The sequence below is a fragment of the Lampetra planeri genome, chromosome 10 (assembly GCF_965212315.1).
Source record: "Lampetra planeri chromosome 10, kcLamPlan1.2.h2, whole genome shotgun sequence".
NCBI lineage: Eukaryota > Metazoa > Chordata > Hyperoartia > Petromyzontiformes > Petromyzontidae > Lampetra > Lampetra planeri.
The window spans coordinates 2,977,909-3,002,684 of record NC_136116.1 but is presented as its reverse complement, the minus strand read 5'-3'; the positions used below and the strand labels follow the sequence as shown (position 1 = coordinate 3,002,684).

Here is a 24,776-nt window from a genome sequence, read left to right as displayed (position 1 = left end):
CATATAGCGTCTACGTGTGACAGCATCTCAAGACGCAGCGCAGAAACGATAGGAATAATTGTTTTTAAATAGAGAATGAAGGCATCAGTCAGGCAGAGAAAAATAAAAAGGCTTGAGTGTGAACTTGAACAGGGGCAGGGGGGAGGGTGCAACAGCATGGAGGGCTGGGGGATGCAAGTTCCAAATCATAGGAACAGGAGAAAATGAGCAATCTCCTACTGAGCAAAGGATGACCAGAAAGGGGAGAGGTAGGTGAGTGCGTAGAGGGGAGTAGCGTGAGATTACAGCGGAGAGGTCGGTAGGCAGGTGTGACTCTCCATTGAGTATTGTGAACATGGTGAGAGCGATCTTGAAAATGACCTGGGATTGGAATGGAAAGCAGTGGGGTGACCCGGGGTATTGGGGCGATGCAAGAATGCTGGCAGGAGCATTTGGGATCAACTGCATTAGCAGCAAAAGCTGTTCTCGGACGCGACGTTTGTATCGGAATACTCTGAACACAGATGTTTGTTGACGTGAAAGTGCGCGAGAAGACAAGACAACGTGGCTTACTAAACTACACTAAACGGTCTTTACTTGATCAGGTAAGGCCCACCGAGGTATTCAACTCTTTTTCAGAAGCGACCTGGCCACAAATGATAGGTCAACCAAGTGGCTTATCGCGGGGAAATATATAGCGGCAGCAAAATACTCTCACAACGCAACGCAGAGGAGCTAGCATGGACTCGGGCACTTTAGCCGCATTGGAATTTGATGTTTAGATAAGTCTTCAAAAATGGGATAGACATTGCATGTATTGACGTTTAATCGGCGTATCACTTGTGACGTTTAAGAGCGTCTGGCTCCATGTAGAAAAGACACGAAGATATCAAACATAGCCACGGCAACCCGTCTGATAATTGCATGCCACAAACGCCACACGCCTTCTGTCCCGGTGCACGGCTGCTGCGGTGCGCACAAGTCCGTGCGACGAACCTTCCTCGCGAAGTCGCCCTTGCCCCTGTTGTAGGGCTTGTTCTCCAGGAAGACGAACACGATCGTGGACAGGCCTGGGTGCGCCTTGATCACTTCCGCGTTCAGAATCTCCTGCAAGGTCGCATTTACTCATCAGCGGAGCTATCTCCCAGTCGATAACCACACCACCCCGCCTCCCCTAATGATCGATGTGGCGTGGGGAGACCTTCATCCAGCAGTAGATTGAGAATAGCTGGAAATTAGTTATTATTTCACATGACTCCACCAGAGAAATCTCATGCAGCCGCGCTCATGTGAATGGCACATGACTGCCGTGGCTCACGGCACCCGTCTGTTAGTCACGACACTAACCATTGTTACCACCATCATCATCATCAGCCGTAATCAATCCACTTCTGGATGAAAGTCTCCTCCCCAAGCCGTTGCAATCACTCCCGCACCTCCGATTATCACGGTTGGCTGCGTACGGTGTGAAAGAAGTTCAACGTGCACACGTACTCAACAATCCATCTAGCACAAGCGCATAAGCTGATTTAATCAGTGAGCAAATACGAATGCCAAATAATAATATAAGAAAAGCCTCGCTAAGTCTCAGAATTCTATTTTTCATAAAACATGTATTATTTCACATCCTCCCTCATATCATACATCGTGATGTTCGGGGTGATATTACTAGGGGGCATTGACGGTTTCAGGCACACTGGACTCATCAGGGTGCGGTGTGTGGGGGGGAAGGAAGGGATTTTCTTTGGGGGAGGTGGGGGGGTTGGCCGGTCATTGCCGTTCTGGGCTCAGGTATTTAAGACTAGTCGAAGGTTAAGGAATGGACCCCATGTTCATGCGTATTCTTCTTCCTTGTCTCTGAGCTTATCGCTCAGATGTAGTCTCAGAATTGTTATGCGGCAAGGTTTTCCACTAGGGTGTTTGGCCAATCCCATTAATGAGTGTTTGGCTGCATGTGGAAGGAAACTGAAAAACCTGGATCAACCCACCAGGCAATGGGTAAGCATCTCCTGGCCACCTCGCAGCGACATGCCTACAGCACCTGGGAAACACTGGCGGTCGCCCATCCACGTGTGGTAACCAAGCTCCAACCTGCTTAACTTCGCAGATCTGATGTAATCGGGCGCAATTAGGTTCATTCGGTGGGAGGCTGAAGCCATTCCCTCACCTGCAAGTACTTATTGAGCTCTTTTTTCCTCCGCTCCAGGAATTCTTTCTCCATGTTCTTAAAGGTCTTCTTGCCGGGCATCTTCAGCGAATTGGCCAGGTTCTCAAACTGATCAACCACAAAAAACAGAGACAAATAAAGAGACCAACAGAGTTACGTGCATTCATAATGAGCTGCATGTTGGGAACATGTGACCATGCAATTGTAAAGTAAAATATTTAATTTTGATTTAAAGCTTTCGTGACTGCAGGGATTCATATTATTGGTTCTTTCGGTAAAGTCACGTAGAAGGGAAACAATAAAATAATGTTTTATATTTTTATTATTTTATTGTTTCCCTCCTATGTGACTGTACCGAAAGAACCAAGAATATAAAATATTTAACACAAATTTGAGTTACCTGGCATCTCTGTCAACTAAATACACAACTTTCGATTTAAAGCTTTCGTGACTGCAGGGATTCATCTTCTTGGTTCTTTCGGTAAAGTCACGTAGAAGGGAAGTAATAAAATAATAAAAATAAAACATAATAAAACAATTCTCACGACGTTTCGGCCACAACGCAAGCAGCCGTCCTCAGGCGAAGAATGAGAACATTATCAAGCTAGGAGCTTATATAGGTGTAGCGAGGAGGAGCGCCTTAACATTGGAAGGACGTAATAAACCATTTCGATACACATTAGGGTGAGTTGAATAATACATAGTGTTATATTAAAATGTATAAAGTATAGGGTGGTTTACAGCAATACAGTATATAATTTAATGTTGGGTTTATCTATGGCAGTATATAGTACTGTATATGCTAAGAGAATAAAGTTTAGATGGAAGTATAGTATATACTTCTTACGACGTAGAATTGTAATTTATTATTTGTTGTTAGTAACTCAGCTTATTGTAGAGTATAGTAAGTTTAAGTTTATATTTTAGTTTTTTATGTAGTTTTTACTTTGGTTTTCTACGTGGTTGTTTGGTAAATGCAGCTACATATCACTAACATTCCTTTCCTTTATTAACGCTGTTCCTTGCGCCCCCCCGTGGTGCTGTTGATCCTGCATAATGCATGGGCATAATGGGACTTTGAAACCCCTCCGCCCACCTCCTACGCATTGTCCATTGGTATGCTAAATTCCTCTTCATATGCACATTCTTTTGTTAAGGCGCTCCTCCTCGCAACACCTATATAAGCTCCTAGCTTGATAATGTTCTCATTCTTCGCCTGAGGACGGCTGCTTGCGTTGTGGCCGAAACGTCGTGAGAATTGTTTTATTATGTTTTATTTTTATTATTTTATTACTTCCCTTCTACGTGACTTTACCGAAAGAACCAAGAAGATAAATACACAACCCTGTCAAGTTGTTGACTTAATTGGAGCCAAGATACTGTCCTTTGGCAGCCACTGGATGGCTCTCGTGAAGTAAACACATTATTTGGCGATACTGCGTTGGCATTGGTGCACGAGTACAAACAACAAACCAACAAAACACATTAGTCACCAACACTGCCTTAAATAAGAAGACTATAATATGCAACGTTTAAGGCAATGGGCGTTCTTTACAGCACCCAGAGAGGCCAGAAACGTCGCCTATTATATACATTTTATATTCAAGGCGGTGGTAATGAGAAAATGCGTTTGGCAATATAAGGCAGGATTGAAAGCGTCAATGCGCGTGCACGAGCGAGTTTGTGGGGGCGGGGGGGGGGGCCACGAGGGCGCGCGGGAGCCCCTCACCTGCTCGGTGATGCGCATGTGCAGGTCGTTAAAGTCGCTGTAGCGCCGGAACGTGTCCCAGCTGTCCTGGCTGCCATCGTGGTGGCGGCGCATCACAGTGATGGCGTACAGCGTGTAGGACTTGCCGTGTTCATTGCCGACCCCTGCCACCGGGGCAAGCGGACGCTTTTGTGAGGCTCGGCGACAAGACACCAACGACCACCGGCGCTTTGCGGCGCCAAAACGTTTTCGCGTCGACCGTGTTTGCCTGGCAACTGAGCCGACGTGCAGAGGTGGCATTTACCGGTTTCGGTGATCTGTGCTTGGAGCTGCCCGGGCTCTTCTGGGCTGGGCGTCTGGGCTGTCAGAGACAGGTCATCTAGGGACTGGCACACAAGGCCCAGCAGGCAAAGGATGTGACTTGGAAACAAATGTTTGTTATTAATATTATTGTAAAACTTTAATCCCAGCAAATGTATGTATGTAGAACGTCCGTCGCACCGTATGTAGCCACCCATGCCAAATCTGAGGTGCGGGGGAAGGATAACAAACTAAGCACACAAAAAAATTAGCTTACTATAAAAAAAAACTCACTCCTAATCCTTTACTAGGCTACAGTTGCGCAATCGCACACGTATTATGACATTGTCTTCTCTTACCACATTCAAGCTGCTCGCCGGAGACCCATTGTAGGATTCTGTCAAACAAAAGACGTTCACGTAAATGTATCATTCACCATAACCCCCTGGGGATACAGACTTTACGGTGCTACAAGAATGCTGCTAAATGCGCAAGTGAATTGTTTTAAACCACACGGGTGATGAACGTGCACGTCCGGTTGTTATAGGCTGTGGAGGGCGGCGAATGGCAGCACAGCAAAACCCGTCATTGTACTGGGCATCAACTCTCCCACTTCTACGCTCCCCTCCTCACCATCTTCACCAACCCCCATTGACCAGCGGCTGTTAAGTACGGTCCGACAAGCGGCACGGCTTGCATTGGCGTGGGGAGCTCGAACCCAGCAGGGCATTGACAAAAGGGTTGTGCGTGCGCGCCACTGGTGACGCTCGAGAGGCAACCGATGCAGGGTGAAGATAATGGACTTCGGACAAGCGAGAGCAACAAACGCAGAGCTCGACTAAAGTTCAAAACTCAAACCGCGACCTCCATCGCGTGGGGCCGCATCATTGGGAATCTCCCTGCGGGTCGTCACCAGAAGCGGACGTGTGCCGTGCGCAGCCAGCGAGCTCCGTTATCCGAATCTCCCCCTCTCGGAAGCTCCGTTACCCGAATCGTCCCCTCCGGGAAGCTCCGTTATCCGAATCGTTCCCTCCCGGAAGCTCCATTACCCAAATCGTCCCCTCCCGGAAGCTCCATTACCCAAATCGTCCCCTCCAGGAAGCTCCATTACCCAAATCGTCCCCTCCCGGAAGCTCCGTTATCCGAATCGTTCCCTCCCGGAAGCTCCATTACCCAAATCGTTCCCTCCCGGAAGCTCCATTACCCAAATCGTCCCCTCCCGAAAGCTCCATTATCCGAATCGTCCCCTCCCGGAAGCTCCGTTACCCGAATCGTTCCCTTCCGGAAGCTCCATTACCCAAATCGTCCCCTCCCGGAAGCTCCGTTATCCGAATCGTTCCCTCCCGGAAGCTCCATTACCCAAATCTCCCCCTCCCGGAAGCTCTATTACCCAAATCGTCCCCTCCCGGAAGCTCCATTACCCAAATCGTTCCCTCCCGGAAGCTCCATTACCCAAATCGTCCCCTCCCAGAAGCTCCGTTATCCGAATCGTCCCCTCCCGGAAGCTCCGTTACCCGAATCGTTCCCTTCCGGAAGCTCCGTTACCCGAATCGTCCCCTCCCGGATGCTCCGTTACCCGAATCGTCCCCCTCCCGGAAGCTCCGTTACCCGAATCGTCCCCCTCCCGGAAGCTCCGTTACCCGAATCGTCCCCCTCCCGGAAGCTCCGTTACCCGAATCGTCCCCCATCCCAGAGGCTCTGTTACCAGAATCGTCCCCCTCCCGGATGCTCGGCTCCTTGAGCATGTCCAGCTCGGCCAGCGCTTTGACGTAAAACGAGCTTTGCTTGAAGCCCGGGTAGTAGCGGTCATCTCGAAGCATGGTATCGTACACCTTCCCACACACATACACAGAAAACGGACAAAGATCCCCCATGAAGCCTTTAACAGAGTGTTGCGGAAAGTGCCGTCAGTGAGCACGTATTAAGGTTGGCACGGCGCACGATGGGGTAGTCTTGCCAGCACCGTGCCTGGCCACCTTTGCCTTCACAGTTCTGATGTAAGCACATTGTACCGGGTACTCATTTAAGGCTGAGTTGACATCGAGGAGGTCCCAAGACCAGTTCAGATATCACTTGCCATTGAGATGTTAGCTGTAACCAGGTCAGGAGGTTCACAACACAGTGCACTGACCACTGAACCACAGCTCTTCACACACATACAAACACACGTACATACACAGGCACGCACACAAACTCAAGTGCGTAAAGTCGCCATTCACCGCGAAGTGGTGGTGATGTCACCACGGTGTTTGTGCCAGCCCAGTTTCATACAAACACACTGTGCAAACATACAACCCGCATCTGTCACCAAGTGGTGGTGACGACACCACGCCACTTGCGCCACGTTAGGTCCACACTCACACACACACACATCCAGTGAGTACTTTAATAATTATTACACAATATGAAAATAATGACACATGTACACACACTGGAAATCTAACTGTGTGTACAGTTTACGTAAAGTTATTTTTGCCCATGTTTAAATCCCCCGGAATGTGGCTGATCTTGTCAGATCTCAGAAGCTAATCTTGGATTGGTGACCAACATGCGTACACTACACTTAGGGTTCTTAGCCGCGCCATGTCAAATAAACACTGCAATTATTGCCCCATAAAAAAAGCAAAACAATGACAACAGACCCAAAAACAAAGTACGACTGGCGGACCAACCTTCCTCTGGATGTCATCGAAGAGGGCCGGGAACAAGTTGGGAGGAAGGTCTTCCCTGTGCAGCTTCTCGCGTAAGTTGGCCAGCATCAAGTCCTCCACGCGGACGCGAGGGGACGCCTGCATGCAGCGCAGGGCATCACGTGCCACACACACACACATCATTAACGGCCGATGTCAATACAGCCAAACTACAGACGAATAGATGAAAAAACAATGCAAACATTTGGGTTAAATTTGAAACCAGTTCTCATAGATTACAGATTAAGCGTCTAATCCTGTAATCACTGCAAAATTTAAATTACCAGACCGTGACCCAGGGGCGATTTCTTCATTAGGGCGATTGGGCGACGCACCACCAATCTCAGCCGTTACTGTGCCTCTGGATATAGTCCAATCAGCGTCATGTCACGTTCTGTGGAGTACCGCCTCTTTTTGGGCGATTTCACTCTGGCTGAGAATCGCCCCGTGTGGTCCCATAGACTTACATTCAAAGATGTTTTTTTTCGAAAGGCGGGAGCTGCAATGCATTCTCTATGGCTTCCGGGAGGGCTCGCACTAACGTGCTTACGTCATCATACGTAAGCACGTTTCAGTCAATGTTATTTGTCGCCACCTAGTGGAATCTTTCATAAAAGAAACTAAGTGGATTGTAATAATAGTGAGATAGAAACAAACAAGATGTATTGTAAGAGTCACTTTATTTTTCATTAATATTAAAGAAGTGAAGTTGCCTTTACATGCTTAAGCTGTTAATTTATCCATTGCATTGGTGGACCTTATCCTTATCAATCATCCAGACATTTGCCCCCCCTGAGAGATTTTGCAGGAGCCGCCACTGCCGTGACCCATGCTCGCGCTAAGCCGGCTGGTTTTAAGCTGCAAGTGGCTCCGCTATTGGTGTTGGCGCAAGCGGCCCAGGTGCGAATGCGGAGGTGGACTGGAGCGTGGGCAGTAGGGCTGGGCCACACTAGCCGAGGTCTTTTTCAACGACCCCCAACCCTGTCCAGCCACTCGGCCGATTCCAGGACCACAGCGACCAGCGTCGGCTTGGGTTATTGGCACGGCGAGGCCTACCAATCAAGGTGAACCCTGTGCCTCGTCCAATTTGCCTACGGAGTTGACTATATCCAACCCGGCTGAAGGTACGTGGGACAATGAGAAAGACTTCCTGTGTAGCCAACGTAGACTGGTAGGGGAAGTGCTGTTAGCAAAGAAACATTGAATGAGAGTGCAACAAAGGAAGGGGCGGTGTGGCCAGAACCATGCTCGGTCACTCGTCTCCCCAGTGCTGATGTTTACACACCGCACCAGGTACTCATTTAAGGCCGAGTCGACAAAGGTGTCACTCGTCACTGATGTTCCTCTCGGACGCACACGCACACACATGGCACGCTAGTGCTGGGCAACAGTCGCCACCATACGACGCGACAGTTGTTCTGTACAAACGAGCTGCGCGCCAGCATGGACGCCGCCCGGTCGCTCGCGCGCCGGCCACCTTCTCGCCGAGGTACTGCTCGTAGACTCCGATGGCGGCGTTGCGCAGCATGACGACGAGGTTGTGCGTGGGCGGCGCGTGGCGCGGGGCGCCGACGCGTTCCCGCGTGTGCAGCGCGTCCAGCTGCTGCTCGGCCGTCACGCGGTAGCCCTCCACGATGAGCCAGAAAAACAGCAGCGCCTGCGCCGCCATGCTCTGCATGTAATCTGAGGAGGCATACGGCGCACGTGCGCCCGCCCGGGCGTCACAACTTTGCGACGTCGCACCCCCATCCCCCCCGCCGCCCCAGCCCTGTCGTCCGCACCGAGCACCGCGAGAGCCACTCACAATGACAGCTGCTGCTGCTGCTGCTACAAATGACAGAGGCCCAATGTTCATTCCACGTCATTTAAAAAAAAAACCTGTTTCAAAATTCCCTTTTAACAGTCCCTTCATCACTTGTTGGTCATGGGAGTAACTTGATCTAATCGAGCATACTGCACCACGCTGACCGGTGTACGTTGGTGATGGGGGGAGTTCAAGGGACGGCACATACATCACTCCTAGTGCACGATCCACCGCACGAACGTTATCCAGGCCTCCTCTCAAACGCAGGCGTATTGTAGCCTGTACGTCTACTGCAGATGGACATGTCCTTCGTCCATAAATTGTCTCTTTATTTACTTTATCTGGACTGGTCTTAGAATTAAACAACGCTACGCCTGGTATGCAGGAGGTTGTCGGTTCGATCCTGACCCTGACGCCTGCTGGATATTTGGAGTCAGCATGTTCTCCCTGTGGTAACGTGGACTTTTCTCCAGGCACTCCGGTTTTCCCCTCCACATTTAGGAACATGCGTTTAGAGTATTTGGCGTCTATAAATGTCCATACGATAAGCAACTTCGTTGAGCTATTATTTTTAGTGGGCCTTACGTGGAAATTTTTTTTTGTGTCGTAGTTTGGTTACTCCTTACAACTTAGTCAATGATTAGCGCTCCCAAACCATCTCTGGCAGCCCTCGTACAAGAGCATGTGCGATTTTGGTGAATTACAACAATGCCTTTTGTTTTTCTTTAAACATGATTAATATTCTGCGAGGAGAGAAATTATTCTAAGTCGTGCTTTAGCTGGTCAAGACAACCTCAGCAGATATACTTGATATACCTCCGTGGAATCTCATCTTTCGTATTCGTACTATGAGTCATCATAAAGCTTTGGGTCTGGGTAACCATCCAGTGATTTGAAGATAATCTTATTTTTTACGTGCGAAGAATATTACTGGTGGGGGAACTATTCATGCCTCCCACCTCCCCCCATCGTTTGCTGAAATGTCACGGATGAGGATCTGATTCAAATAATCACCGATGCCGCTTTAACAACGTGGTGAGTGTAGCGCCTCTAGTGACTGCAGGGGTCACCATGAACTAATTACATGACAAGACATGCAAGCCGCAGTCGTGCGTTTGTGGCCATGCAACTCCAAACTATGGACCATAAAGTAAACCACTGTAGAACACGAAGGCTTTCATGACCACCAAAAAAAGAAAAGCTTTATTTTGGATAAACCACTAAAGTCTGCGCTCCTGGCTAACAGACCTCGACATTGGCATCTATCTCCCGAACAAGTTGCTGCCAGACGTAAGACTAGAACACAACACACACGAATATAAATACATTCGTACACGTAAAAGTCACGTATCATTGCAAGCCCCCATCTTTGGCAGGACTAATTATTTTTCTTTGATGTCCAATGCTACGAAGTGGTTTCATCGCCAATGACGTTGTTGCTATTATCAGGAGGAACCGCCTCTGCTTTGTGCCCGCCATTCGATATGAAATTCACGAACCCGGTTCGTCAGTAAATACTCCCCAACGTTAGCGCCGGGGCTCCACTTCAGCCGCGTCTGTCTCAGTCAGCGACAGGGAAAATATCCCCGCACCCGACACACCACATCCGGTATAACCTCCTGTTATGGCTCTGGCTGCTCGTCACGTGCCACCTCTCGATCTACCAGCGACCCGGGAAATATTCGGTGAGAAATTAACCGTGCTCATCGGAGGTGTGCGGTGCGGGTGCACAGTGGGCAGGGCCATGTTGACGTCCGTATCAAATATCGGGGGCCCGAGATGCGTGGCGCTGATGAAGCACAAGTCGCGATCGCACAGCGCAGGCGGGAGCACACGTCTGTGCACGGCGCTGCAGAGATGTACGGCCGTAGGGCCCGTCTCCGGCTAAAACCCCTCCGCTCTCCCGCGTGACACTGCAGCGCTCGCCATCGGTGTGGAAAATCACCGTGACAGTGTCCGCTCGACGCACGGTCACGTCCGCCGGCTTGACGCCTCTCACGAAGTACAGCCCGTGAGAAATTGCACGGCGCTCACCGCCACGCTCTCTCCCTCCACCGCCACGCTCTCTCCCTCCACCGCCACGCTCTCTCCCCCCACCGCCACGCTCTCTCCCCCCACCGCCACGCTCTCTCCCTCCACCGCCACGCTCTCTCCCGCCACCGCCACGCTCTCTCCCCCCACCGCCACGCTCTCTCCCTCCACCGCCACACTCTCTCCCGCCACCGCCACGCTCTCTCCCTCCACCGCCACGCTCTCTCCCTCCACCGCCACGCTCTCTCCCGCCACCGCCACGCTCTCTCCCTCCACCGCCACGCTCTCTCCCTCCACCGCCACGCTCTCTCCCGCCACCGCCACGCTCTCTCCCTCCACCGCCACGCTCTCTCCCTCCACCGCCACGCTCTCTCCCTCCACCGCCACGCTCTCTCCCTCCACCGCCACGCTCTCTCCCTCCACCGCCACGCTCTCTCCTTCCACTGCCACGCTCTCTCCCTCCACCGCCACGCTCTCTCCCTCCACCGCCACGCTCTCTCCCTCCACCGCCACGCTCTCTCCCTCCACCGCCACGCTCTCTCCCTCCACCGCCACGCTCTCTCCCTCCACCGCCACGCTCTCTCCCTCCACCGCCACGCTCTCTCCCTCCACCGCCACGCTCTCTCCCTCCACCGCCACGCTCTCTCCCTCCACTGCCACGCTCTCTCCCTCCACCGCCACGCTCTCTCCTTCCACTGCCACGCTCTCTCCCGCCACCGCCACGCTCTCTCCTTCCACTGCCACGCTCTCTCCCTCCACCGCCACGCTCTCTCCTTCCACTGCCACGCTCTCTCCCTCCACCGCCACGCTCTCTCCCTCCACCGCCACGTTCTCTCCCTCCACTGCCCCAATAGTCGTGCACTCTCCTCCATAGTCTGGAACTCCCTTCCCCCCCAGCCATCTGTGCTGTGCAGGTCTCAAGACCATCCTCTTTTGTCCTCCACCTATGACCAAATGCATCTCTCCACACATTAAAATACATCCACTGTTTTTCGTGTACAGCTTCATAAAGTGTGCTCGCAATCGGACGCCGCTACATAAACCCAAATTGTATTCTACTGCACTGAACACACGAGGGCTTGAGCGCGACCTGTATACGGCAAGGCAGGGCTCATTGTGCCGATAAGTCACTCCGTATGCAGATCACAGTGCAGGAGCAGGGTTAATGCGCCGACGCAATAGAGCAAGTTTCACTAGCAAGAGAGGGGTCATTAAAAAGGATTTAATATAAATAAATTAAAAACCTCTGAACATCTTGTGTTCCCGAGAATATTTGCTCTTTTGAGCGAGCAGCAATGGGATATTGTGCACATTTTCTTTGAGAGGCTCTGGCCACGGGAAACAAGGCTGCCTTTGAGTGTTTAAAGAGTTGCAGGCACGAAGCTGCCGTTTCAGCCAGGCATGGCACCAACAGGGATGCATGATCTCACAGGAAGCCGGCCGTTCCCTGCCACCACGACGGGTGATGGGCAACGGGGTTCAAGGGATTAAATTAAACGCCCCAAAAGCTGGGGGAGCCGTGAACCGGCGCTGACACCATCGGACAAGAGTGACAAGAAGCGTCGCATTCCCGCGCATCGTGGCGATCGGTGGATAGACACACCAGAGGTGAGGGGTTGTGTGGGGCAGGAGGGGATGGGGGACGATGGAAACGGAAGAGATCAAAGATCACAAAAAAATTATGCTGCGCATTGACCGTTTTCTTTAAGGCGTGTGGGGCTCACCGATGAAGTACTGCAGGGCGATGTTATTGCCCAGGATGTCATCAAGGGGGATGACGCAGAGCTTGCCCAGGTTCGCAGGCAGCCGCGAGCACTCCAGCTCCTGCTCCTGCGTTGGGAACAAAGAAGGAGGCGAGCGTTGGCCTCGCTCAGTGGCCCCTGCAGCTTCTACGCCAACGGCCACTCATGACGTGCGCCCCTGCCCTGCCTGCGGCGTGTAAAACCGCCGCTTCAACAAAGTATCGACGGCATCGCAGCAGAGACGTCAATATATGTTTATAGCAATCGTAATTTTATTTATCTTTCCAGGAGAGCTGCAATTGAGTCTCAGGACTGTTTTTTCAGAAGGATCTTCCTGCATTGGGATGTTTAGCTCATTCTCTTGTTTGGGAGCACTTGGGAGACTTTTTTGGCACCGTTTCTGCAGAGCATCTTGAAATGCATTTGCATGAGCATGCCAAACAAATAGACGTTATTGTTGTTGTTGCTTTGCACGTGGGAAGAAATTGGAATATCCAGAGAGGGGTTAACACTCAAAGCTTTGCACAGATCGGTTCATGAACATACTGGAGGTCTTGCAGGGATACACTACGCTACTGCTGATGCAATTTTCTCACTCTACAACCTCAATGTAACGAGACAGATGTTTCTCTCCACCTACATCAGCCATGTGAATAAGAAGACGGACATACTTGCCAGAATGCCAATTTTAAAAGACTCCATCCCTGGCTATCAAAATGTTAATATTTAGATTTATTTCAAGAACAAAGCATTAACGCTTGCTTTCAAAACGAATGAACAAAAATGTATCGGAGGTTTCACGCGGGGAATGCGAGTGGTGTTGTACCTCTTTGTTTGTCCAGCAGGGCATTCAAAAATAATCGGAATCTTTATTTATACTGGAGGAATCCCATAAGCTATAAAGCTCTTTTTCACAGATGTCCAGTAGAGGCGGGTCAAAAAGTTACAACAAACGATACAAAACTACAATAGTAGTATAGAAAAGGTAAACAAATCACAAACTAAACTCAACTATTTCTACTTTTCCAGGCAAAGCCCACTGAGCTTTTAGCTTCTTTTTCAGAAGAGATCTGGCCACAAACGCTAATTCAATGAGGTGGCTTATCATGTAGAAATGTATAGCAGCCAAATAATCGAAATAATCTTCAATCATGCTGCAATAGGGTGCGCTCTTAGCTCAACACACAGCTACGGACACCGCGTGGTGTGTTTAACAGTCAGCTAACGCTTAACGTTAAGCGGTAACATTAAGGGACAATGCAGATGCAATTCCACAAAAAATTTTACAAGCCCTGGGCTTTTAATGTGGCCATGCTGTGGCTAACATTCAAGCAGCATCTGCTCCAAAGTTTTTCACACAACTGGAAAAATACGTTTAACCTGTTCTTGCCAAATTCTGTGTCTCTGCTCATGCCTGTCTTGCCTCGGAGAGACTCCCACTTGAAAGAGTTTCAAGTTTGGAGGTGGTCGAGTGGCTTTCGAGGTCGGAGCGCTGAGCCGGCTTCGCTTAGACCCTGGGTTCGAATCTGGGTTAAAGCCACCTGTGATTAAAAAGTTTAGTGTGACCAAAATAAAACCCCATCAGAGTTCAATAGATTTGCAGTTAATTTGCCTAAATGCGAGCTTTGCCTAAAAACCTAGCTTAAATAGACGCTCCAAGTCTGGGGCGTGTCATTCAGACGCTGTCTTCTCGACAGACCTGTTCCTTCACCTGAGGACGGCTGCTTGCGTTGTGGCCTAAACGTCGTGAGAATTATTTTATTATGTTTTATTTGTATTATTTTATTACTTCCCTTCTACGTGACTTTACCGAAAGAACCAAGAAGATAGCAGGGATTGTGGGAAAAGTGCAACGCCTGTTGGATAAGTTCTGTAAAATAAAACTTTGGCAGCCACCCTGTCTCAAATGCAATTCTTGGTCTCGTGACACACGGCTGATAACACAGCTGAAATACATTTGGGAAAGGGGTCATCATTTTTAATCACCATTTAACCAAAAAAAGTAAAGCTTGATATTTGTAAATGTGCCCCAGGACATCCGCGCAGAGTACAATTATTTGTTGTACTACAAAGTGTAAATGCGTACGCGCAAAGTCCATTACGTTCCACCGATGCACTTCACAGCGAGAATCGTTGTGTTTCTAACGTTAATAATCAAGTGGAGGGGGGAGGGGTACCACGGGTGCCGCGGTGTTTTTATTTGTACGGCTTGAGAGGGACGGCCGCTGCATATCAATTCCTTAATGCCACGTCCGACGAAAAAAAGGATTCCGCTCGCTTGTAATGAGAGAGAGGTGGCGGGGGGGGGGGTAAAAATCCCCCAAATTAAATATCGCGGCGGTACGTATGCTCGGCATGCCGCTCGAGCCGGCACGCGCGCCGATGGACCGCAGCGACAGCGATAATAATGCAACTGTGCATCCTAGAAGCGCAGCCCCGTTCCGGTCGGCTTATCCTCAAGCCGGCAATCGTAAGCCGTAGGAGAGCCTCCCTCCATATAATCCCGACCTAGAGGTCCCGGTGGGCTCTCTGGCCAAGTGTTCGTTAGCAAGATAGCGGCAAAAAAATTACGAAGCCAAGCACGATGAATGCAACTGTGCCATCGTAAATAAAATAAAAATCGGAGATAACGTGTTACGTGTCCACCGCACCCTTACCCCCATTCACCCCTGCACCCCCCCCACCCCACCTTCACAGCCGATGCAAATGCAGATGACATAAAAGAATGTGCCTTGTGGGTGGCAGGAAATTTCCGCTTTTGGAACAAATAAGTAACTTAGACCACAAACGTGCAGTGGACACAATTCAAAGGAAGCGTATGCTGTCATGTGCAAAGTGCGTCACGTGCCGTGCCAGAGGAACATTGCAATAAAGTCATAAATCGAGCGCTGAGGCAATGAATGGGCGTTAAGACCTGTACTCGTTGTCCATAACCAGACATTTAAAAGGAGAGACTTCTTCTGCTCTAGCTGCCAGCGAAAACAACCTTTGCCGGTAGCATTGGGTCCGCAGTTCATGCCCACAGTTATAGGGATATTGTGTCCAAAAACTCCAAAAGTGAGTGTCTCTGAAAAATGTGGCTGGCATTATGTCACGATATGAAGTAATGTCCATGCGGAACCATCGCAGAGAGTGGTTCATCTTTGCAAGACAACGAAATAACGTGAATCTATATAACTTATAAACGTGACACCATCTGAAGGTGCTGTATGGCAAACAGTATAGGCATTTATCTTATCGAGGCAGCCAGTCAATGGCAGAGGAAAAGGTCTAGATGCTGGAAAAACTTGAAGCGGACCAGGAAGGTAACAGCACGGGTGGCTGGGGAAAGAAGTTCCAGATGATAGGGACAGCGGAGGAGAAGAAGTGGACCCCCCCCCCCCACTGAGATAAGGTTGAATGTGGGCTTCAACAAAAGGCTTTGGTTGCTGGAGTGAAGAGTGAGCGGACAAAAGTAGAGAGAGATGAGAGGGGGAAGAGGGGTGCAGGGGACGAGTCCATAACATCACTCCGAGGTCCCTTCAAGGGTCTCCTTTCCTCACCTTGCCACACCGGAGCCGATCCATCCTGACCTCGCACAGCTTCTTGACAAACTGCAGGCTGTTCATCTGCCCCTTCACCGTCACATCTGACACAAAGACAAAGATCCCCCATATAGCCCATTAACAGACTGTTGAGGCAAGTGCTGTTAGCGAGCGCCTATGAAGGCCGGCACGGGGCGATGTTTACACATCATACCACGTATTAATTTGAGGCCGAGTCGACCTAGGGGAGGCCCAGGACCAGTTCAGATAATCTTCACTGGTGTTGGCCGTGAGCGGGATCAAACTCGGGTCACCGGGTTCATAGCGCAGCGCGCGAGCCGCTGCACTACCGCTCCCACATCTGACAAACGCGCACCCAGCATCGCACCTCCACTCACTTCACGCACTCCTCCACCTTCACCCCCATGCACTATGTCTAACTGTATGTTTATTTACTGCAGGGAATTGAATCTGCATGCAACGATTCGTCGATTCACCAATTCGAGCTGACCCCTTGCGCTCACGATACTCGAGGACAGGGACTTGGCATTTATTGGGCGCTTTCATTCTACGGCATCTGAAAGCGCCTTGCCGAAACGCAAACCACAAAAATGTACTCGCACCATGATCAAAAAAGAAAAAAAAAACTACGTAAGAAAAATGCATCTGAGAACCGGCTATGGATTTATACAAAGTATATGATTGTTTTTTTCTACTACGTTTAAGCTAATGAAAATGGACGCACAATCCAGAGCAAATAACAAACGATGGTGAATAAAAATAAAACTATTGACTCTTCAACTGATTTGAGACCTCAAACTGTTTTGCATCGTTGGCTACGCACGGTGCAAAAGAAGTTCAACATACATACACGCAACAGTGACAATTCATCAGTTCACCGGTCGGATGTCGGGGTGCTGAGTGAAATGTTACACGCCTTGCCTTTGAACTTCCTGTTTATCATTTATGTCAACAAACACGTTGGGGGGAAAAAGCACTGCACGGTAGGGCGCCTGCTGCTGCTGCTGCTGCTCCTGCTGCTGCCGTGTGGAGGTGTCAGCTGCCGTGGACGCGCGCGCACAGGGCAACGGCAGAAATGAACCCTCCGCTGTCGCTGCCGATGCCGCTGCTGCCACCCCTGCCACCACTGTCGGCGGGACCCAGTTTCCGGAAAACATCAACGAATTGCCCGATGATGCTGGATGTAATTACCAGCGAAACGCCGTACTCAAAAATTGTAAATGTTGTGGATTCACTCTTCAACACACCGGTGGGCTAAAGTAGTGAACTATTTGTCTTTTGTCAACGTGACACATTTTTTTGCTCAATGGCCGTGTCGGGTGGTGGAGGGTTACGACACATTTATAAATAACGCGATCTAACCCAAAAAAGTGTATTATGAATAATATTGGTCGCGAAAGCCTACGTGTTAAAACGCTTACCGTTTTGCTCAACATATCATGTCCCTATTGTTTCTGTAAGATATGGGGGGTAAATATATATATCACACTTGCAGCTTGCAAGCAATTGGAATACATAAGGTATACAGGTTTCAAAAAATATATTTAATTACAAACTGGAAGGCGAAACACACTATTATGCCTTTTACAAAGCCCCACAATATGCTCGAATAGTACGAACAAAGGAGCACTGGTAAAGTGGTTTGCACACTGCGCTATGAACCCAATCACCAGAGTTCGATTCCTCCTCTTGGACCAGCCCCATCACTGCGTGGTGAAGGAGTCAAGCAGCCCCTACTACAACACGGCATGGGGAAGCTTTGATCCAGCGGCAGATTGACACGGGGGTTCTAATACATTTTTACCTGATGTTGACAGATAGGGGTGGCGGCTTGCACCGAACAACTGAAGCTTGCGCTTTCCATACCTCGTTGGCCAAACTCTCCGACCGCCGTGCGTGTGCACGCGGCAGACATAACACACAGGGCAACGTGGCGTCCATTCCACGTGACATTTCACAAGCTCGCAGCGGGAAGCACGTGGTGCACCGCCGACCAAAAGGTGCCGTCGTACGATTGTCAGGACACATGATCGCACAAACCAGAACCGGGACCTCACCGTCAGGCCGGACCCCCCCCCCCTCCCGGCTGCACCAGCTTGCCATTGTAACGGCGACAGTAATGCCACTTTTTTAATGAACGCTTCATAAATAATTTAAGGCACTGTACAGACCTTTGGAGCACGTGGCGCGTGCCGATGAATATTTCATACGGGATTAGAGTTCTGTTTCTGATGGGCTCTGGTCAAATAGTTTTACAAGACGCACCGAGTGGCAACAGGTTTCCATACGCGGCTTGCGTGTACGTTACGCATTTCATCAACGTGCAGTGATAACCAGTGGTGCAATGAATACAATCATAGCGATTATGCTTCCCCCGCTCTCCTTGCGATTCATTGACTTGTCGTGCTTCAGGGTCTCAGTTTGATTCTGGAATCGATTCGTTCCATGAACGTTGTGATCAACTTGGCGGCATCTTCGTTGCTGGAAGGGAGGGTCATCTGAACCCATTAAATACCACACTTGTAAACGTATAATATGCTATTCTTACACACAAATACAAACAGTTTGACTGTTGTAAACGTTGATTCTCACAATGCGTACCGCAAGCCTAAGAATCAATGTTAATCGATTAATCAATGCATGATTGTATCTCTTGTAATAATAATCACGCCTCGTTTGCTTTGGATTACTTTGAACGTGAAGAAGAACGATTTGTTCTGATGTTATCATTCTTATAAATAAACAGTCGTTTAAATATAATGTATTAAAGCAGTGGCCGATTCATCATCTCTATGCCAGTGTTGCATGCAACTCTTTACGAGGACGTGACATGGGTGTTGCATGCAACTCCCTACAAGGACGTAACACAGGTGTTGCATGCAACTCTCTATGACGTTACACGGGTGTTGCATGCAACCCTCTGTGAGGACGTTACACCTTAGCGTCCCCTGCGTTTAACAAACACATTTACACAATTATTAATTTGGTTGAATTACCCTTGTAATCCTACATTCTCAGCTCCTGACTGTGACAAAAGGAAATGAAGATAAGCATTTCCAATTAGCCGCGGCCTCACGTTCTAATGATGGGAGGCACGACCAGTTGGGGACGAGTGACGGGATAAAATTAGGTCTTCGAAAACAAAACCCAGAGGCGTCACCATTAATAATTGCGACTCTGTTCTGTCACTGCAAAATACCCCTGTGGCCTATTTAAAAACAGAAAATTGCCCTTCCAAATATACCTTATTTCACAATTTTCTGCTGATCTAAAGCCATTTTAGATTCTAAGCTGCTTTAAAAAAACCTTAATGAGCTTGAATTTGCCGGCGCGGCATGTTTGCGCTCAACGCTGCTGTGCGTTCTTGATGACAGTTGTCTTGGGACTGGCGAGACGGCGAGGTTGGTGATCGCACACGATGGCAGAGGAAAATGTAACATCCCCTAACACTGGCAACACACCAGAGGAGGGCAATTAGCATCACACGCAAAAAAAAACTGCTCCATTGGCTAAAAACATAACCAATTATAATACGGTGGTTATTTTTAAGTTTACTCCCCAAATTTCTTACCAGCAGAGGCTACTAATGATGGTGCCTAAAGGGTCTTTGCATACATGCTCAAGAAACCTGGATTCGGAGAAGGAAGATAAAAGAACCCGCCACACGCTGGGAGTACAAACTAATTGTGCGCATTTGCAACTCCGCGTTGGGCGTGCATTCGCCGGGGCGACTGGAGCGGGGAGGCTGCCCGAGACACGCAAGAAGGATTCGGTGAATGTCAACATCCGACAAATTGTCGTGCGTGGCCCAGAAGACCACACGACCTCGCGCATCACGCTACTGGGACTGCACGTCTTGAAAATTTTGATACTCCTACCGATGCTCCTGCTGTTGTGGAGTGACTCATGCAGCCAGCTATGGCTACAGGATTTGGTGGTACATGTTGTTTATGTAATTTATTGTGAATTTACGGTCACAGTTCCTATGATCACTGTTACATTGCTTTTATGGCTTAATTTTGGCGATTTCGAAAAGTTTTTAGGTTTGGCCATGTTTGTTTGTTGTAGTACGGAGTTAGAATGATGGCTTTAATCTAAGTTGTCTTGTGGTTGTTGTTTGACTTGCATCCAACTGGGCTTTTTGCACAGCGTTGGTGTACGGTGCTTTTTTTTCTAGAAGACTTTGCAGTTTTTTCCTGGATTTTTCTGTTTGCACATAGTCACTTTAAGACGTTTTCTTGTTCATGTTTTTGTTTTTTGTTTGTTGCGGTTGCACCCGATTTAAGAGCCGAATGGCTCACAGGGCTATACCTAATAGATGAAACTGAAAACTGAAACGTCAAGGGTGCGCCACAGTGGAACTCTCATAGAAATGTACACAATTGCAAGGCTCATCGAGAACGCCGCGTCATAACCCAGGGATGGAGCAGCAGCAGCAGCAGCCTTGTTTTTCAGGCAACAGCCCTTTATCAGACAGAGGCTGAATTACAGATACAGAGAATGACTCGTCTGCTCTATCCGCCTTCTCTTTTCTCTGAAGGCCTATGACCAAAAATGTTACCTCATGAAATATTTGTATGACATAAGGCAGTGTAAATGTTAAACTAGCGAACTTTTCTTGTTTGTCCTTACACACCACTGCCAAACCAGGCCGTTGTATTTTTTTTATCTTATAATTATGGCCCTTGTCTTGATCACCAAAAGACCACGAAGAATCCACTGCTGGATAAAAATAAAACACCACCTCCCAGGGCCATCTCTCACACTCCTGCGACGCAAAAATCCATCTAGCACCAGAGCACGAGCAGATTTCATCTCTGGGGTGGACATCCTCTTGTGCGTGTTCGCTCCTTTGGCTGCCACTTTGGCTGCCACTTTGGCTGCCACTCCGTCGTCAGTCTCGACCACCGTCTATCATACCTCCGAGTGACGCGTCCTGCTCAAAGCCCACTCACTTTCTATACCCTTTTCCCCATTCCGATGACGTACTTGTACGTCATCAGTTTTCTTCCGATGACGTATATGTACGTCATTGGATCGGAATAAAATAACTTTATCGGGACGTAATCAGGTCGGAAGATGTGCCGAGGCTCCCACAAGGCCATGCGGGAGGGCGTGTGGCACAGTTTGGCGCCAGCTATCATAGAGTGCGGTCGTGTCACTACAGTTCTCTGCGGTGAGTATAATGTCTTTAAAAACAATGGTGCTATGCCTTTCTGAATAAAATGAATGCTAAACTGCTTACACGTTCCGAGATTCAGCGGCGAGCTGGACCCACCCTGCATCTTGCAAATGTCTCAGAACGGGAAAGGGTGAACTGTCAAAAGTACCAACTTGGGTTACGTTCTCTCATCCATGGGTTCCTCGTCCCCATCTCTCAAAGTACTTCCAAGCGTGCATCCTCTCCCGGGGTGTGGGCACTCCCACCACTTGCAAGACATCCGGCTCGCGTGGAAGAGCCCTTCCTCGAGTGGATGCCCTTCTGCCAGCTGCTGCAGCATGACCGACCAATTGCCGGGCTCCACTTTCCCCGTTCACCCACTCTCCAAGCCGCTTTAGCTCACTTTTCAGATTTTTGTTTGGGGTTTATAAAAAAAATAAAAGGTCTATTTTTTATTATTTGTACTCTTTTTTTTTTTCGACGCATCACAATTAGGGGGGGGTGGTGGCAAATGTGAGGCACCGGCGATCGCTAGCGAGGGATGACGCTCGGCGCTCACCGTCCCCGATGGTGTCCTGGGAGCGCAGGCGCTGCAGCTCTTCGGACGCCTTCTCCCTCACGGCCTCGAGCTCGTCCAGCAGCTCGCTGCCCTTGAGCACCGTGAGGAACGCCTCGCACGTGCACGGGCTGTCTCCCAGCTACACGCGCACACACACGTGCACGCACGCACACGATCAGAATCTTTATTTATCCTGGAGAAATCCGATGAGCTGAGAAGCTTTTTTTCCCACAAATGTCCAGTAGGGGCGGGTCAGAAGGTTACAACAACACAACAACACAAACCGACAGCAGTGCAAAGCATAGGAAAGGAAAGAAAATCTGTAAAAAATAAATATGTAAAGTAAATAACGTATATAAGTTCAAATTCCATAAGTATACAAATTCTCACGCTTGGGCAAGGCAGCAAAACAACAGCAAGAACAGTCCCAGACCACACCAAGACAACACGCAGTCCCTCAATAATATGTACACGAGTACGTGGTACAAGAACAAAGATCCCCCGTATAGCCTTCACAGGCTGTTGGGGCCAGTGCTGTTAGCGAACACCTCGACAGGCCGGCACGACACATGACGGCGGTGGTCACCGTTGCTGTGCTACCTTAAGCCCGTGCCTGCGGATGACAAAGTGTCTGCAGTGCCGTGCCTCTGTGACAGTGGCGGCCGAGTGCGTCAGAGCCGCACGCGGCTTCCACTCCCCTTCCGCCATCGCAAAAAGGAGGCGGCTGTCTCGGCTAGCAGCTGAGAATCACTGCCACCGTTGCCCCGTGTGACGCAGGCTCGAGCGTGCAGTCGTTCATTCGAGCTGCGTCGTTAGCCCCGCTCAAGCCATCTGTCATGATCTACTTCTGGAAACAAAAGTGTTTTTAGATGTAACAAAGAAATTCCCTCCACCCATTGTTGCTTTCCCATGCTCGTCTCACAAAGGAAGTGCACACGGAGGACTCCAAGTCATTTTTTCGTAAAAATTACATTCAAAGGTTGAAATTTGCACAATAATTATTTAAAATCCAGTGCTGGATGAAGGCCTCCCTACACCCAATCGGTAACGGAGAGTTGTTTGACAATACTTCACCACGCTCGTCAGTGCAGATAAATGAAAGCAGCGGGTCAGGTTAAGATATCATTCACCACAGATGTTAGTCGTGACCAGAAATTACGCCCACTCAGGATGCCAGGTTCGTACCACAGTGCACAAACCACCACGCCGCCTCTCTCCACGAGTCACAGTAAGAGCGCAGCTGAACACGCAACGCCAGAGGTTAGGATGCTTCAGCTATGTGGCAGTATGTTAGAACAAATTTAATTTTCTGCGCAGCAGGGAGGGCCTTTAAAAGTCAATTATGCCTGGGCTGCATTCACCAGCGAAAGCTCATTTGTTTATACAGCCGGAGCGCGTGGAGAGAAGGTCGATTCGCGGGCCCCTGGAAGCACAGCCGTGCAAACCTTTCCACCGGGATTCTGGCTGCGAGTCAACAACATGAGTTTCCACGCGGTACAAATGCACCGAATCACCATTACGCATTATCACCGTACGGCTCTCGCAAGCCAAAGAAAGACCTTGCCCGGCGATATCGATATCCGATAACGAGCGAGCATGCGCCCAGCCAAGGAGTGCCACGCACTCCATCCATTGGAAGGCATCGGCCACGCTCGATACAATTTCACAAACATTAATCTCGATGAGGTAGACGTACGCGTGACCTAATTTCTGGCTCAGCAATCCAGAAAATATTTCTGCACCCGGCACACCACGTCGAGTGTATCTCACCGCCACAGCTGTGAGCAGTAGCCACATTCCACGACAGTCTATCAGCGAACCACAAACATTTTCAGTGAGGAATTACGTCCTCGGCGTGCCTGTCCGCCTACACGATCAGTGCCGCGAACGCACGTAGCGTCACGCTCTTGAGACCCACTCTTTCCCCATCATCAACCCCGCACAGAATTGTCACAGCGGCTGACACGGCAAAGTTTACCATTGATTATCTTTTGTGCCAGATTTCCCTTGAAGTGAGCTCGCTACGAGACAAGTAGCACTTAAGGCGTGTTGCACATTAAAACCCCCACACTTTAAACAGCGGGTCAGACCGATTGCCTTTGTCCGTCTCTCACAAGATATCACTGTACGCTTCAATTCCAACCTGGCAAGGACAGTTTGTCCACCACATAGCTCAGCCTTGAGCCAGCTCCCCATGTACCAACTCAGTTCCACACAGAACAACTGTCCCGAGCGTTAACAAGAGCCTTGTCACGACCACAAGAATTCAGACAGTTTCAACGCACCACTGCAAATGTCTTATCGAACGTTTCTGGCCGGATTCCGCATGCACTTCACAGCCGAGAGATTAAAGCAGCGGCGGTGCATCGTGGGAAACTTACCATCCACGTGACGTACTGGTTAATGTAGTCGGGGTCGCTGAGGGTATCCACCGTCGGTAACAGGATCCCCATCACGAAGATTTCCTTTCAACAAAACACACACAGAAAAATAACCATAAGACACGCATCACATGACCATGATATAATAAAAAAATATCTTACTGCGTCTATGAAATTACACAGAAGGTGCTGGAGTGCAAAACACCTCTGCTTTGAAAACAGGTTTCTAACTCCATCCCTTACCCCAACCATAGCCATCATCTTGTCTCCATTCATGGTCATATCAGAGCTATTAACACTCCCATTACTTGCAGGCCCCGTGAGCTCTAAGACCGGTTCTGATTGGTGGCAGCAGTGTAAGTCAACGCAGCAGGTTTTTTTGGTAATTAAACTCCCCCACATTCATCATTACCGCTGCCTTATAACGGAATAATGTTTTGCACGCTGAGATGTTGGCCAACGGCCCTTCTTCAAAGAGACAGGACGGCGAGATTGAATGAACAGTTTGAGGTGGCACTTTGGAACTGTGGTGCCCTGAACAAACTAAAAAATTATCAGCAATGTGACAAATTAACAGTTTTATCAGGGCACCACAATACTACAAAGCCAGTCAACCTGTGCTCACTTTCTCTCTGCTCTGAAACAGAACCATTGGCCAAGACGTCAGCAAATTATACATATGTCTCTTATAAGGCAGTGTTAATGACGG

At 49.3% G+C, this 24,776-nt stretch overlaps 1 protein-coding gene across 1 annotated transcript in view; it reads right to left on the bottom strand.

The window, feature by feature from the left end:
• SNX13 (sorting nexin 13) overlaps positions 1 to 24,776 on the bottom strand; it is a 50,981-nt gene that overhangs the window by 8,480 nt on the left and 17,725 nt on the right. Inside the window, exons 9-20 of the mRNA XM_078597935.1 lie at positions 24,068 to 24,151; positions 21,687 to 21,825; positions 15,964 to 16,049; positions 12,404 to 12,509; positions 8,322 to 8,527; positions 6,827 to 6,943; positions 5,860 to 5,986; positions 4,514 to 4,551; positions 4,159 to 4,240; positions 3,876 to 4,018; positions 2,154 to 2,254; positions 976 to 1,093 (exon numbers count right to left, since the gene is read on the bottom strand). Of these exons, the coding sequence (XP_078454061.1) occupies positions 976 to 1,093; positions 2,154 to 2,254; positions 3,876 to 4,018; positions 4,159 to 4,240; positions 4,514 to 4,551; positions 5,860 to 5,986; positions 6,827 to 6,943; positions 8,322 to 8,527; positions 12,404 to 12,509; positions 15,964 to 16,049; positions 21,687 to 21,825; positions 24,068 to 24,151 (1,347 nt within the window). The remainder of the gene's footprint in view (positions 1 to 975; positions 1,094 to 2,153; positions 2,255 to 3,875; positions 4,019 to 4,158; positions 4,241 to 4,513; positions 4,552 to 5,859; positions 5,987 to 6,826; positions 6,944 to 8,321; positions 8,528 to 12,403; positions 12,510 to 15,963; positions 16,050 to 21,686; positions 21,826 to 24,067; positions 24,152 to 24,776) is intronic.